Below are 16,712 nucleotides of genomic sequence, written 5' to 3'. Positions count from 1 at the left end.
GACTATCTGTCCGTAAAGCTCTCCAGTGTTAACACTCAATTTGAAACCGAGTCAATCCTGTTAAACACAAGTGTGAGCTGAGTTTGCCAGGTTGTCTCTCAAGAGTTGTCAGCATCTGTAACAGCAGGTAATGTATTTGCAAAGTAAATTTAGCCTTATTCCATTTAGCCTTGTTTAAGGAGATGTAAATTAATATTTTCTTCCCTTTCAGCTAATTGACTGACCAGACTTTTCTTAGAGTTTTTCTAAAAGTCACCGCATTACCTGGCGTAGGAACTTGTTGGCAACTAAAGTATCAGGAGAAACATCTGCCTGATGACACGATGGGCACGTATGTTCCTCAGAGTCCAGCAATGCTGTTCTAACACCTGGGTATAATCAGAATCATCACAACAGGTTTTAGCTAAACTAAGGAAATTTTGGGGGTTCTATTCAGTTCTAAAAGCCTGTAGATGGTTAATGGGTGAATATGGTGCTGAATTGAGAGCACGAAGTTGAGAACTGAGAGCATGCAATGTTCAGCAGTGTAAAAAATTTCGAGGATGCAGGAAATAGCTGCCCAGCTTTGATATTTCACTACTGTAACATTTGAAGATGTAGAGTAGGCCGTGTCTTGATGTTTTGACTAGTCTGTTCTCCACTGTCCAGCAGAGTGAGAAGTCACCAACCTCAAGGTTAATGAATAAGACACATCTCCAAAACCCATGAGTAGGTTCAAGTTCTGATAGTTTTAACCAGCTCTCCCCTGGAGAAGAATGTGGATTAAATGCCTAACGAGCCATTTGCTGCAGCCACAGCAAGTCACCAGCACTGGCTCTAGAGTTTTGTATGAGAGAAAGGACTGTGCACAAACTAAATGCATTTGATAGCGAATACTGCAATCAGCTGCACCATTACGCACTCTTCTCGTGCTCATCCTTCCGCATGTAAAGAGGGTTTAACTAGATGATGCATAGAAAGGGAAAAACGCCTTCTGCCTTAGTTTTTTCCTGACTACAAGAAGAGTCCTTTCCTATTTGGGGTATACTTAAGTAGTAAACAGAGCTGGTAAGAAAGGAATGTTACAATCTTTCTGCTGCCAGAAGATCAGGTGTGATGTTTTGAACTGACAAACATGGGAGTAACACTTACACTCATCACAGAAACTGTTTCCACAGCAGGGGATAATAACTGCATCCACCATGATTTCTTTACAAATGAAACATAACAGCTCTTCTGGAACACGATTGTCTAAGGAGGAGGAGAGGGAGGAAGAGGACAGCTCCTCAGGTAGAAAGGGATGCTTCTCCTTCTTTCCTCTGGCATACGCTTCCCTGGAGGGGGGTGGGGAAGGAAAAAGAAAAAAAGTTACAGATGGGTAAAGGAGAACTTTCCCAAGCTTTTCATTTTATCCAGTGAAGACAGTAGGTGGCATTCTCACTCCAAATTAGCCTTCAAAAATGCAGGCATTTAGTTTAAAATACTTTTCTATAGCCAGAGCACTAGAAAAGGGAGGGGAGAACAATTTTCCTTCTGCAGAGCTCTTCCCTTCATTGGATCAACTAAGAAATTAGCTCAGACTACAGAAATCATTTTCTGACAGCTAGAGACCGGGTGAAATGAATCCCACGTCTCCTTTCACCAGAGGGTGAATGTGAATCGCAGGCTCAGGATAAAGTCAGTCTCCGCCTAATCATGTTTTATAAATGGCGGAAGTCTATGTTACAGCTTCTGCAAAAGGAGATGCATGACAGAAAAACAGAGGTGCTCCCAAGTGCATTTTAAAACAGCCACCCTTGTCAGCACACACCAGTGTTTTCTTAGCTTACAGCAACAGGAAAACATCCCTCTGCTTCACACATGGGATTGGGCAAACGGCAGAGGGGGAGGGGATCTCAGTCCAACAGCTGTTTGTTAAATTCTGCAAGAAGCCTTACAAAGACAAAACAGGAGCAGAAGGAGCTTTCAAAAAGAATGATGCCACCGTAAACACGACGGAGATGTTTTGCAGAAATAGGGGTTCTTAGCATACCAAAAGCTTACCCAGCGTTCAGGGGCCTGAACAGCAGGACTGCCCCATTTTAATATTAGAAATCATCACAGATTTTAAGGTGAAGATACAACGACAGTGCTTCTTCCCCCATAATTACAGATGCTGGCCAGCTTGGTGGCGTTGCCACTCAGACATGGACACTTGGCTTCCCTCCTTCACTTTTTGGTCAGACCAGCTAATTCCATACTCACGCATTAATAATTGGGATGGCATATCTTCCAGTCGGTGTCAGCATCGCACCCTTCATATTGGGATCTTCCACCTCCACCATGAAACTCCTGGGAATTCCCGTGCTCTTTCGAAGTCTGCGAACAGACTGAAAATTACTGTCCTGTTAAGAAAAGAAATGCAGACATATCTCAAGACCCACACTTAAAATGGCATTTCAACCACTATTTTAAGCAGCAAAAGCTTTAATCCTCTCCTTTTAGCTAGCCCAAGGGCTGCTCGACTGAAATACTCTTTTTCCCAAATGAATACAGCCAGCATGCTCCAAAGGCCCGAGCAGTGTTCTGAGCTCAGTTGATATTCTTTGGCTTAACTTCAGGGTCCTGAAGGGTGAAATATCCCTCAGCTCACCGTCCCCTCAGAGGAGAGGCACAAACCCCCTCCTCCTCCAAAGGGCAGTTCAGAGGGAGAGCTGAATGCAGGGCTCTGGATCGGCCACTGGGGAAACTGGTATTCCCCATCTACACACGAAGGTTGAATTCGGAGCTGATGCCCGTGCGTTCAGTGAGTAACCTTAAATGGCATGAATACTCAACCAGAGACTTGTGTAATTATAACACGCAAATATTCAATAGTTGGGGCCAAGAGAAATGTCATTTTTTCCTACACAATACTAAAAAATGCAAACTGTCATTAAAAAGAGTTAAGACCAAAAAAACCCTTGCAGTAACAATGAAGTATATAAAAATATGCATTAAAGTTCACCGAGAAAGATCTATGGACATATGTAATGTCTGTGACCTCAAAGAAAGAAAATTTCCCATTGAAATCTCCAGCTTTCCCTGGAATTTTGAAGGGCTTTGCACCACTGCCATACAACCTCTGTATTTCAGCCCAAGAGAAACAATTCCTCATAGGGGGTCCATGTAATTGCTGTGTAACTGCCAAGGTAAAACAATTAAAAACCAAGTGTCACCAGAAGCCCCCCACAATCTTACCCCATTTGTTGGACAGTTCTTTATATAGTGGCCAGGTTTTCCGCAGCGAAAGCAAACATAGGATGGTGGAGGTGTAGCCAGGGGTTTCTTCACGTAACTAAAAGGGTTTGGGGAGAAAAAGAAAATGGTATGCATGCATCTCTCTTGTTCCAACAACCATCTCTGCAATGTCTCCACAGTCTTCACAGAACAGACAGGACTTTGCCAACACTTACTTGACTGGATCGTACTGACAGCAAGACTGGGTCATCATGGCTTGTATTTTATCTTCTTCGGAAGCGTTGGCTTCAGCCAGACTGCCGGTCTGTTTAACGGGTAATTATGGGACACGCACATTAGAAGCCCATTTAACTCCCCAGACAAAGACTCACCCAACCCTGTAAAAGGCAGCCCGGCAGGAGCTGGGGTTGCACAAAAGCAACTGCTTGTGTGAGCCAGAGCTGTCCCAGAGATGTTCTGGGGAGCCCTTACGCCATCACACGGTGTCTCTGGGCCTGTGAACCTGCTTGGAAGGAGCATTTTTGGGCACTCAAATCCTGAGGCTCTGTTTGTACCTTACAGCCCAAATGTCTTCCAAGTGGACTGTGTTACTTGTGTAACCAGCCCAAATGTCTTCCAAGTGGACTGAAGCTATGTGTAGAAAGAATTACATTATCTACTAGTTTTAAACGGATTCTTGAGTTCCAGAGTATTGGAAGGAGAAAATCTCCACTGTACATTCAATTGAGACAGATGTGTGCAAGTATCAGTGTCTATATTTTGCAGCGTTAAAAAGACATACAACTTAAGAGTTGGGGAAGTTGCTTTTGCTTGCTGAAATTCAGCTTCAGACACAGAAGCATTGAGAGGAATCAAGATTTTTATAACTCCTCAGCAAGACAAAAGATTCTTTGCAGTAGAAATTTGTCCATCATGCGCTGTAGGCAGCCCAAACAGCATGTCCCCTGCACTTGGCCAGTTTCTCACATTGTAGAGTCAAACTTCACATGAGTTTACAGAACCAAGGACGTGTTTAGGGACAGCACTAACAGAGACCAGTTTCTTCTGGTGACTACTTTCCAAAGTAACCGTTGGGGTTTTTTCCCCAAATGTACACAATTTAATTCTGCAGTGGGAGAGGGAAGAAGAGAGTGGGAAGAGATCTCTCTCTCTTGGAAAGGAACGCCAGCCTTTATTTTCAGAAGAAAGAACTAGCTCCTCTGCATTAGGCCCCGCCTCCTCTATTCTTTAAGACGAGTAATTGAATTGGCTCGCACTTTGCCTTTTCACAAAGTGCAGCCACTAGTGCTTTCCCAGACAAAGTCACACATTGTTGAGAAGAAAACACAAGCAGTTCCATAGCAAACCCTGGCATTACAACACCTTCAGAAGGTCACCTCTGCTAACACACTGCACTCACACATTGGTATGTTCCCGCAAACAATGAGGCACATTTACACAATTTACACAGTCTGCGTTCAAACAAATTAGGTTGTGTTGTCCGCTCTCCACAGACTACAAGTTATGAAACTGTGCAGCTTTCCGAGAGTGGATCTATAACTGCAGTGACTAGAAACCAACAGTAGCCACGCAATTGCCCGTGCTACAGAAACGTTTCTATTTTGGCTGGTGCAAGCCCCCCCTGAAATGTCCATGACTTGCAGCCAGTTAAATTCTTCTGCGAAAATTATGTCAGTCTCCAACACAAAATTAACAAGAGGTCTGAGAAACAGTAAACAGCTCCTGAAGTGCTGCTGCTTTGTGTCTTGAAGGTGAGCTATAGCGCAACATTACGTTGAGGGACTCCCCTGCTATCTTCCCAAACTGGGAACTACTCTTTACGGGACACTATGGAAATATATATACACATCTTAAAGTTAAAACCAATACTGTAAATGATTAAAAAGTAAGTTTTATTCCCATTATAACAGTTACCCAGTTATACATCACCGTACAAGATTTAAACATATGAAGCAAGTGGGATTTTTTGTTGGGGGTGGGTGGGTGGTGTGTTTAAGCCTTTGACAAGAATAGACACATACCTTAATGAGCTGGGCCAGAGGAATGGCTGCAGAAGAGTCCTCAATCTGTTCACAAAAATTAAACACATATTCAAGTTGTACAATCAAAACATAGCAGAAGTTAACCTCTACTGCAGTCTGAAAGTCTGCACTATAACCTCCGTGTGTCATGGAAAGAGTCATTTCCAACGGAATGTAATTGTACTGGTTCAAAACAAAGTCCAAAGCTATGACCGCTTCAGAGGGCCTACGTGGTTCATGAGAAGCAGCTAAACTCAGTCTGCTGGGGTTTAGATATTTGCATTTGCAGACAAACTGTGAAACTAAACCATTTCATCGGATAAAGGGGAAAGATCAAATGCACAACTTTGGAATACCACTTTGGGTACCAACAACATTTAAACTCACAGCAATCTGATAGAGACCTTCATGTACTCAGAGGGGGCCAAACAACATCACTTCAGTCATACAGCTTTAGGAACAAATACTCAAGTATTTCAGGACACGGGAAGGATTCTTAGCTGCACAGAACTGTCCTCAAAACCTAGGGGATATGTTGATTTTGGGATTTCTAGGAACCACCAAGTCAAAAGTAAGAAAAAGTACCAAGTGGCACAACAACGGTTTCTCAGTGCGTTTTGACAACATCTTCCAAAACTGTTAGGCAAAGAAAGTACCTATAAACAAAAGCTAAGTGATACAATGCGAAAATGGCAAAAAATACGCTCCAAACAATTTTAATTGCAAGAAACAAAGAGCACACGACAGCCTATACAAACACACTAGCTCTAGACAGAGAGGTGTAGAACACAGCACCAATTGAATTGTGCAAACCTTGAACCTACATGACCTAGAAACTATCCTACATTATCTGTACAACACAAAGTCATCCAGGAAATATTCCAGCATATTCAGTATGAAACACAATGCCTCACTAGGCACAAATACCAATATTCACATTAGAACTGTGCAAATGATGGCATTACTCAGTGTTCACTGTGCTGTGAATCAAACACAGGGTCTCTACAACATACACTATGTCTCACTGCAAAACAGATTAACTTCATGTTTGGGAGATTAATAGGAGGCTACATTGTTTAGAATGATGTGCAATGTGTAGGAAAAAAGTGTGAGATTGTGTTTGTACATACTGCTCTGGATGTTCCATTCGCTGGCTCGGTTTGAGTTCTAGAAGAAGAAATAAAGGGGATGAGAACTTAGAACAAAGCACTTGCACCCAGCCAAAAGCAGTGAAAGCAGATTCTAAAACCTAAACTTCAAGACATTCTGTTCTGATAGTCTGCTGCATGTGGAAATGTATTTGTACGCATAAATCTAATCCCAGATCCCATTTGTAGTTTGTCAGCAATTACTGTAAGACTTACAGCTCTAGAACCCAACAGTGCCAGAGGAAGTCCTCAGACATTTTGTCTCTGCTGTGTAAGTATCAAAACGATGAAGTCTGTGCTACAGCTTTGTGCTCTTAAACCATCAACCATCACATTAGCGACTGTTGCCCTTTCCTCTAGAGCCAGGATGCAAAAAAGCCAGATTGGAGGCATAAGAATACCTGCCATACCCCACCCCGCCTCCCCCAAATGCAAGACACAGTCAAACACTGACAAACAGACTCTTCTGAGATGGGAACATGCGTATCTGTCTTTCCTATAAAAGCACGAGAAAGAAGATCGATGCAAGCCGAGTGCCTCTCTAAACTAATCTCCACAGAAAAGGCTAAGAGACTGCAACCCCTGACAGAGACTGCAGTGCTTTACGGGTACTTACATAACTGGTGTTTTGCTGGTAGTTTTAACTCCTCTAACAGGGACTCGTCTAACAATTACCGAGGAGTTCTTAGGAATGAGAGCATTGGCATCTGTGTATTCTGAAAACAACACCAATACAGAAGAAAACATGAGTCAGTTTGTAAGAATATTAAGATGTAATTACATAGCACTTGAGAGAATCCCTTCACAGACAGGAAAGCAAACTTTTATATCAAGCACCAGCAGCAAAACGTTTTCCACTCTTTTCAAACAGTTTGGATGCCAGCAGCAAAATGGTCTCAGAGGTCCCTAAAGGAGAGTGTGCTCATGCATGAGGTTCTTTCCTGACCTGCCCTAAGTTGCTTTTGCTTCTGCTGGGCTACAAACCCAAGAGATCTGTGGAGAGAAACAAACCACAGCAAAGTCTCACCCGCATAAACCAGATTCGAAAGTCTGACCAGCTTGCCCTGCAACTAAGCAGGCACTTGGCTAAAGCACGAAAACTCTGCCCCGTTGCTTTCCGAGCTGTTCACTAAAAACCATTCCCCCGTGCCGCGAGTGCTGGGGACTGACAGAACACAGAAGGAGCCGCCATCTCTCTGCTCCTCGGAGCTTCATCCATCGACAGCCACACTGACAGCTGCTCAGCGCTGTACCCTCACATGGAAATGGGACTGGCAGGGCTAGAGTTTGGATCACAGAAACCGGAGGGGGTTTTGAGCTTGCTTTCACAGGCAGGGCAGAACGGGCTCCAACTAAAGGGGTCTCTCCTCTCTTAAGCTAGTCATCCAGTTTGAATAAGGCAAAGGGACGTGAATTCTTTCAATTCACTTTTTGCAGAGCAGAGAGACTCAAATCAATTACAAAGACAAGCCTTCTGAAAAGCCTTTTGAAACCAGTGTGTGCCTGAGGGTCTCCATGCTTTGCCATGGCTTACACCGTGTCCCTCTTTTGAAGAGGAGGAGCTACCTGAGACACTCGGACTGAGTAGGCCTCAAATGTGAAGATCTCTCCATGAGTAAGCTTCAAACGTAAAGACGTCTCCATGAGAAGGGTTTATATATTGTACTTACACAAGCTGGATAGGACTAAATGTTTTAAAGCGCCATCAGCAGCCATTCCCTGTCATCTGCCTCCAGTCCTAACTACTAAAAGCCCTCGCCTCTGGAGGCCAAATCAGAACGATGGCCCGAAAGCCAAAGTTGCTGTGAAAGTACTACTAATGACAGAACCCGAAGCTTTTACAGAAGTCATGCCCTGAAACCAACGCCTAGAGCTCTGCTCAGATGGGGAATCTCACCATCACGCAGCCACCTGTCAAGACAGGCCTGCGCCGGGACTTTCTGATGTCGGAGGAGCTCAAACACCACTGAGGCTGACAAGCAACGGGGACGTGATGCCAGCGGCAGCTCTGGAAGCCCAAAGCAGCTGTTTCCACCTGCTGAGCGGAGTCATACAGAGTGCTCTTTCTGGTCCAGATCACAAACCACTGGACTGAGATTTCAGAGGCACAGGATAAGCAACAGTGGCCTCACAAAAAGGCAGGAGTTTGCTAGGCCTGTGCCCCGCTGAGGGTTGTGCTGGGTCTGCAGAAGATTGCAGGTGGCAGCACCTCTCCGCGAGGGAGGCTGTGTGTATGAGGACAGCAACCAGTGCGCTTATTCGCCAGTTCTGCAAGCCTGCAGAGGTCAGCTGGGACATGCACAACAGGTGTATGAGGCAAAAAGGGGAGGGGGTCCTCTTTTTGTATTTTGTGGCAATTCTTTGACCATTGGAAGAGAACCATTGACATCTGCCTTCTGAACACACTGTCCTTGCATGCAGAGATATATATAGAGAGAGATGCATGCTTGTTTTCCATCCACTGGTGAAGTGCACAGGGAGGAGACCTCCAGCCATCTAACAGCAGACTGATAGAAAAATGAATTCCCCTTACAGGTCAATCAGTACACATTTAAATGGATCAGCTGAAAACTGAAGAGTGACAATAACCTGGTGAGGTAAAGGCTTTATTTGCACAGGGCACGTATCACGGCACATATCTGTGGGGGGGACTTGAAGTATCCTCCCACTAGCTTGGTCACCGAGGCAGAGAATTTGTGGAAGAGGGTTTACAAACAGCGGAGTACGCTGCCGAGGTAGTTCTGTGCAGGGACCTGGCACCTGTTGGCTTTGATACATTTGATTTTCCTTCACCTCAACTCATTGAGTTCATTTTGGTGATGAAATTGGTGTCAATGATGAAATCTGGTGAAGTCAAACAATGTCGACTTAAAAGTTAACTTTTTTGTTTTTATATAGGAAAGGACTAAAACCAGAGCATTATTCCTGAAGTCCTTGGAAATTTCTGTTTGCTCTCTTTAACAGCTGCCAGCTTAGCCTAACAGCTCTCAGACAAAACTGGCATCTGCCAGCAGGAACCTGTTCCCCGCAGGCAGCAGCATCCCCTAGCAGAGCCTTGGCAGGTACCAGGAGCTGCGAAGCAGTGTCACTCTGCCTGGCCACGACTCCACATCTGCAGGCTGAGCAGTGACATCACACTCAAGAGGGCTACTTTTGACAGTTCTCCAAGCAGAGCTCCAACAGAAATGTTCAACAAAGCTGGAGCCAACACCATCGTTGATTCCTACTCCCTTCTAGCACAAAGCTTGTTTTGCTGCCAGTGATGGCCAGTAAGTGGCTACAGGGGGTCTTTGGCAAGCACTACCCATTGCACATCGAGCAGGAAGTCTTCTACGCCCAGCTCCCTGTCTCACAAACAGATCGGAACGGCTCTGTGAGGTCCCCACAAACGCCACAGCCACCGACGGTGGCCGAATCGCACGGTCCCTTCCCAACCCAACAAACTGCTGGCGCCGGTTCCGCGTACGCCGGCGGGTCAGGCCCCGGGCTGACTCACGGCACGTGGGGACAAGCCCCAGAGAGCAGCGTGTGGTCCCGCAGGCCGTGGGCGCCGCCAGCCGGGCAGTGCCCGAGGCCCCGCGCCCGCCGCCCCCACGCACCTTCTCCGGTCTCAGCGTTGGTGACCCGCAGATCACAGTTGGCCGCCTTCAGCTTCTGGCGGCCCATGATCTCGCGCTTCAGGTTGCCGACGGAGATGTGGAGGCCGCTGAAGGTGACCGTGTCGCGGCGCAGCTGGGAGAAGAACTGATAATGGACGCACGGCATGGCTGGTCCTGGCGACGCCTGCTCCTGACAGCGTCTGCCGTGCGCGGCAGGTGGTATCTGCCAGCCCCTGGCCCCCGGCCCTGCAGCGCCTCCGGCCCGGGACCCTCAGCGATGGAGCTGGGCTGCGGCGGCAGCACCCACCCGGCTCCTCCTGGCAGCCCGGGCCAGCAGATGGGCGATGGGAGAGGCCCCGCGGCCCCGGCTCAGCCTCCGCTCCCTCTCTCACGGGCAGCGCTCCCAGGCTCGCTGTGGCAACTCGGGTGCTGCTGCCCCAGCGATCCACCGAGGGGCTTCCTGGCCACCAGCAGCACAGACTGCGACCTGCCACCACCACTGCCACGGCAACGAGTCGCCACAGACGGCCACGGCACTGCCACGCCCACCCCGCGGCATTATGACCCGGCCCATGGTGACACAAGGCCGGTGTTCTGTCACCGCCCGGGGCTGTGCCTGCCCGGTGTCCCTCCTGCCACCCCCGGGGCTGTCCCTGCCTGGAGTTCTGCCACCCCCATGGCCTGTGGTGTCCCCCCTGTCACTGTCCAGGCCTTCACCACGCAGCATCAGCTCCCTCCCGCCAGCCCCTGGGCCTGTGGGGTCCCTCCCAACAGCCCCGCGCCCGTCAGGGCCCGACCTCCTGTCCCCCCCAGGCTGTCACCACCCGCTGTCCCCTCCTGCCAGCAGCCCCCAGGGCAAGGCAGCCTGGGGCAGAGGCAGCGGGCTTTGCCCTGTGGCCTCGGCTGCCGGAGCTGCCGGGCGGGGACGGGAGGGGACGTCTCAGGGTGCCGAGCCAGGCCCCACGTCCCCTCTGCCGCCGCCCCGCTCCCCGCTGATGGGGCAGCCCCTTGTTCCCCGCCGGGGCCGGGGCCGGTCGGGGCCGGTCGCTCTAAAGGGGCCGCCGCGGCGCCTTTCTCCGGGTCTGTCACCGCCGATGCGAAGCCGGGGCCGGTCCAGCGGCGCGGGCCGGGCCCGGGAGCGGCGGCGGCGCTGCCCGTGGCCGTGGCGCCGGCGGCCCGGGGCGGCCGGAGCCGCGGGGCCGGTGAGTCGGGGCCGGGGGCGCGGCCGAGGCGGGCGGCGGGGCCCGGGCGGCGGCGGCCCCGCGGCGGGAGGGGCCGGGGCGTGCGGCGCGGGGTGGCCCCGCCGCGCTTCGGGCCTTTGTGGCCGGGGGGGGGCGGCCGCGGTGGGAGCTGGCGCGGTACCGGCACGGGCGGCAGCTCCCCCCGGGTCGCCTGAGGAGGGACCCGCCGGCGCCTCCTGACCCGCCGGGACTCGGCTTCTGCCTTGGAGTAAGGAGGAGAGCGGGAGGGAACAGCGAACCCGGCTGCCGAGGCCGGGCTGGGGGGTTCCAGGGGCCTTCGGCACGAAAGGCAGCGGCCCCGGGAGAGGTTTGCCCGCAGCGCGGCAGCGCGGCCTGGAGCGCTGAGAGAGGGGAGGCAGCGGAGTGCGGTGTGACCGCAGGGGCTGGAGGTTTATCGACAGGCTCACTTGGGGGTCCATGTCTCCCTGTGCCTCACTGCTCAGACCTAAACGGCTGAGGGGGAAAACCAGAGTTTAAAAGTTGATATGTCACCATTAGATTGTTGAGTGCTCATTAAACTCTCGCTCCAGTGGCTAGAAGCTGTCCTACAGCTTCTACTAACCTGCCACTTGACAGGATGTTTTCCTCTCTCAGCACTTATCCCCAGACACACCCCAAAGCCCTGTTTCCAGTTCCCCAACACCACTTCTGAAAGTGAGCCTTACACAGAATTGCAAAGCTTTTGACTTGACCGAAGTGAGTGTAATTGTTCTTAAGTAATTTGCTTATTCAAGTAGGCAGTGAACGCTATAAAAATGCGGGATTGACGAACAGCTTAAATGGTTTGTGATCTTTCTGTGCAGTGCTGCCTTATTCTGGTCTTCCGTGATGGCCAGAGCTCTGAAGCAGGGAGTCGTTAAGGTTTGGTACCCACATGCTTTACTGGAAACAGGGCTTAAGTTCCCCTGGTTAGACTCTGTCTTGAAAACCAACCTTTGACGTCCGATCCAGTTTCTTCATTCAGTACTTTAAGGTTGGTACCAAACGAGTTTGTTCAAGAGGCTTTGGCATCTTGGGATTTTTTTGTTGGTTTGTTTATAAAAAGCAAGCCTTGCAACTTTTTTTCTTGGGGCTCTGATGAAACGTGTCTGTAATGGTGTTTTTTTTTAAGTTACTTTGAGTCACTTGGTAACTAGGGATGGAGGAGTGTTTCCTCTCTGGCAGAACAATGCTGTGCTGCTGGACATGGGGCCTGTTTCTGCTGAAATTGGGGCATTTATGTTTAGTAACGATTTTGCCAGTCGTTTGACCAGCAATAGGTTTGGGCCTCCTACTGGAGAATCGATTTGAGATTTGGGTTTTCCTGAAAGCTGATTTATGTATTTTTTGTGACCAGGTTGTCTGCATTCTAATTGACTGCTCAACTTTGGTCTCCCTCTTCTGGGATCACACCTGCATAGCCTTCATACTGAATTGTTGATTAATTCCCCTGCCCCTGCAGAAGCAATACTATCAAGAGAAGTTGTGGAAAACTGCTGCGGGCGGAGGAAGCAAGCAGCCGATTCAATGTGAATGATAGAGCAAGCTTCAACTTTATTGAAAGAAGTCACCCCTTATATAAGCACTCTACAATAATCATGCATACTACTCACAAATCTATTGGATACATGTAAAAGGCTACATTATAATATCCCAGCCCCCTGTGGCATTTCAGATACGTCACAACATCTTCCCTCTTCTGGCCTGCCTCCTTTCCCAAGGTTGTTTTACCATCAAGGCCATTGTGTACCTCAGTTTCTCTCTTTGTTAACATAACAGTCTGTTGTTAGCATAACTGTACCCTGGTTATTTCCTCTGTTTACCTCAGGTGGCTGTGTCCAGCTCCTGCAGAGACCCATGGCCTTGCTCTCTGCAAGCCGTTCTCCAACAGAAAACCACTTATTGCTTTGCTTAGAACTGCTTCTTGCTGTCTTGGTAACAATAACTTGATGGGGTGGCTTAAGCAGCTTCTGCATGAACAGAAGTTACAAACTGCTGAGTGGAACTCAGCATGAGAACGCATGAGGACGCTGCAACAAAAGCAGATTTTCTTTCAAATGTTCTTAACTCTTTACTCTTCTCCTTGATCCTTGAGGTGGTTAAAAAAAGCTCCGATACCATGGTGGTATTCATCACTTAAAAGCCAAACTAAAGTCAAACATGAAAAGTAATTCTCAAGTGCAATTTTCTCTCACTGTGGAAAAATCTGTATAAACCCTTTTAATCTTTGTACATTTAGAATTCTATTAGCCTTTTGTTCTATTGTTTATTTCAGAAAAAAAAACCCAAAACCCACCAACCCAAAAAAACAAACCAACACCACAAACACAAAACCCACCCTAATTTGCTTTAAATTTCTCCTCAGTTTCTGTTCCAGGCTGAGGCTGGCCTCTGCCATTGCCTTCCATGAAGAGGCCTTGTGCAGGAGCCCCCAGTGCTGGAACCCCTGAAGCCCAGCAGACAAGGTGCCAGTTTATTACGTTGCTGTTGCTCAGCTTTGAAAGCAGCAGAGTTTGAACAACTCGGGTCACATCCCGATTTGCCAGGACGCGTAGAACCTCCTGTTTGGTCTGTGCTGGCAGCACTAATGACAAATAATGCATTCTGTTTGAGAGCTGGTGAAAAATACAGAAATATTTCTAAGATGCAGACAGCTGGTGGATTGTGGCTGTGTGCTTCCAGCTCTGGTAGATTTATATGATGATTTAACCCTTCAGGATGCTTTGCTGTTTACTCCCAAGCTTCACTTGCCTCCTTTTAGCTGCGTCTTGGAGCAGGGGAGCTCTGTGGATTAAGGGGTTGTCTGGGGGCCAGCTTGTGGCCAGTTTCTAGTGATTTACCTAATTCTAGTGAAAATGATGAAAGACTCGGGTAATTATGCTTAGTGTATAGATGCATTTTGTGGCCTTAAGCCACAATAAAAGCCTAGAGCTTTTACTCTCGGAAGTAATTCTTAGTCTGTAGAGCTGAGCTGTATTTTTTGACCTTTCCTTCAGGTCAGCTGTGCACAGTCCGATTACTCCAGGTAGTAGTTTATCCTGGGACACGGCCGTTGGGCCGTGGGACCACCTTAGCTTGCTGTATGTGGCCTGTGTGCTCAGCAAGCAGTAAATAAGAAGCAAGATGTTGGATTTTGCATTTATCAGGTAGCTTCAGCTGTACCGGTGTCCTGTACATCGAATTTCAGTGATTGAGTTTTATTTGCCCTTCTGTTGTTTCTCCTTTCATGAAGAAACCACTGGCCTGCCCTGTCACACAGTTGCTTCCTTGGAAATTCCTGTCTTAATTATTGACAATTAGCTATTTAGAGTACTTAAACTGAATCTGTTGCTTCCCAGTTCTTTTAGCCCACGGTTGGGATGTGCATCAAGACAGCTTTCTGGCTTACTTCCAGTCTGGCTGCAGCTTTTCATGGGGCAAAGAGGTTGCTGGTAATTGGTCATCAGATTTCCTTTCCCACTTTCAAAAAGTTGCTCTTCGAGGCCCTGTGTGCATTAGCTTCTTCTTCCAGAAAACAATTTATGAAACGACTTGGGTCTAGTGATAGAAAATCCCACTGGGCAATAAGATTGCTTCAGATCCTGTATTAGTGTTGCCAGATTTATTTTTTTTAATTGCAGGGGAGCAGAGTTTTGAATAATCATGAAGGCATTTGCATAGAACTTATTTTTATCCCAGACAGCAGTGGTCTGTGTAAAACCATGAGGAGCCAGACAATTGTCACTAGTAAACATCTGTGTCCACATCAATTTTGTACGGCCTGATTATTGCTGGGTGATTTCTTGGAGCTGTGGCATGATAATTTTATAGTTGGTGAGCTTTACATACGGTGACAAACAGAGCAACGATCCTGTGCTTTAAATTCTTAGGGGGGAGAGGGGCAGGGCTGGGCTGTCTCAGCTGTAGCCAAAAGAGAATCCCTAAAGTGGACGCAGTCTTAAAAAAATAATTAATAAAGCATTCCCCTGAACAGGACAGGTTGTTTTGCAGTGTTGTGTTGCCAAGCAGGTTTGCCTTTCCACAGGCTTCTCCCTTGAACTTCAAGGTCCAGCCGTATATTTCTGTGAAGTTTGGGTTGAAAAGGGTTATCCCCGGGGCTTTGGTTGTGCTGTACAGGCATGGCCCCCTGAATTTCTTTCTTGGTTTCTTACCTGTGCTGAGAGATTAGAAAAGTATTTCCCTGTTCAAAGCTTTTGCTTTCTGTCTTTTCCTTTTGCTGGGGCCTGGATTCATGTTATTCAGTTTACCTTCTAATTTATGTTTCATGTAATTGTTCACTTTGCCGGTCTTGGTGTTTCTGGTTCTACTAAATAAGCTGTCTGGATAGTCAAGGCAGGGAGATTCGCAACCTTGAGAAAATAATATCAAAAAAGCCCAAACACCTAATCTGAAAAGAATGCTTAGGGCATTCTTTTACTACCAGTATAGTAAATGACTGCTGTCAGCAAAGTCTGGGCGAGAGTGTGGGCTGTACTCGTGCAGGTGTGTACGTCCAGGTTTTTCCGCTCTCTGCCGCAGCACTACCATTTCCTAGCCATTGTTCTTGTATTGGGGAGGGTTCTTAAACGATCCCAAGAGTGAGATTAAGACACAAACGAGGTCAGAAGCCGTACAACCTTGTGAACTTTATTTTGCTTACAACTGGTAATCGTGATAGGACAGAGAGAAAAAGGAAGGGTCAGGATCCCTAAGCAGGAGAATGGTAGAGATGCAGCAAGATTAATTACCACCACCACGAATCCAGCAGCGTACTGTTGGCTCAGGCCTGGTGCAGGTGATGGTGCTCCAAGCTCCAAAAGTGAAGACAAGGCTGTGAGGGAGAGAGAGAGATCCTGAGAGAGGAGTACGCAGTCCTTTTATTGTCCCCGATTTCTCCCCAAAGTCCGCCCATTTCCATGGGGCTCACTGTCTCGTGGCCCTCCGTGCGCGCACGCCCCAGCGTTGACCGTGGTTGTGCCGGCCTGCACATCTTCTTCCCCCCGGTTTAACTGCGGGCGGAGGCTGTGGTTTTGTCTGGGACAGTTCCTCTTCTCCAGAGCGTACTCCTCCCTGTCCACGGGACACTGAGGCCAGGACGTGGTGGTGGTGCAACAGCAATGCCTGAGACGTACAGTCCAACACAGTCCCTTACGCTGACATACTGTTATTTCCGTCTGTAAAAAGTCCTGCCTAACAACGAACAAACTTTGCAAAGTGATATGAAATTTTAAAATGACAGTATTGAAGGAGAGTAAGAAATTCTGTCAAATGGAAATAAACCATGAACCACATCTTGATTTACCAGGTTTTTGTTAAAGCAAAGGGAACAAAGTGTGAGTTTCAAAGTGCCAGCAGTTGTTCTGATAACAAATTCAACAGTTCTTTAGAATGTAACATCCATAGTGAAACCAGACAGAGTCATGGAAAGCAGCAGCAATCAGCAGCTTTCAAAATTCACATATAATTTTTCAGCAAATAAATTGAGTGCAGTCATTTGTTTTTCTTCATTCCTATAAAGAGAACTCTGTCGGGCAGACATTGTACAGC

General features: G+C 47.8%; 1 protein-coding gene across 1 annotated transcript; it reads right to left on the bottom strand.

Moving 5' to 3' along the window:
* Positions 1–893: 893 nt before the first annotated feature.
* On the bottom strand, positions 894–10,132 carry LOC141963267 (E3 ubiquitin-protein ligase RBBP6-like). The gene is made up of 5 exons (XM_074912451.1): positions 9,967–10,132; positions 6,984–7,083; positions 6,350–6,386; positions 5,220–5,264; positions 894–941 (listed from the first exon to the last, which is right to left on the bottom strand). The coding sequence occupies exons 1-5, from the start codon at positions 10,130–10,132 to the stop codon at positions 894–896; spliced, it is 396 nt and encodes a 131-aa protein (XP_074768552.1).
* Positions 10,133–16,712: the final 6,580 nt, after the last annotated feature.

Source organism: Athene noctua, chromosome 8, assembly GCF_965140245.1.
Source record: "Athene noctua chromosome 8, bAthNoc1.hap1.1, whole genome shotgun sequence".
Lineage (NCBI taxonomy): Eukaryota > Metazoa > Chordata > Aves > Strigiformes > Strigidae > Athene > Athene noctua.
The sequence above is the reverse complement of the archived record's forward strand: the minus strand, read 5'-3'. Positions and strand labels throughout refer to the sequence as shown.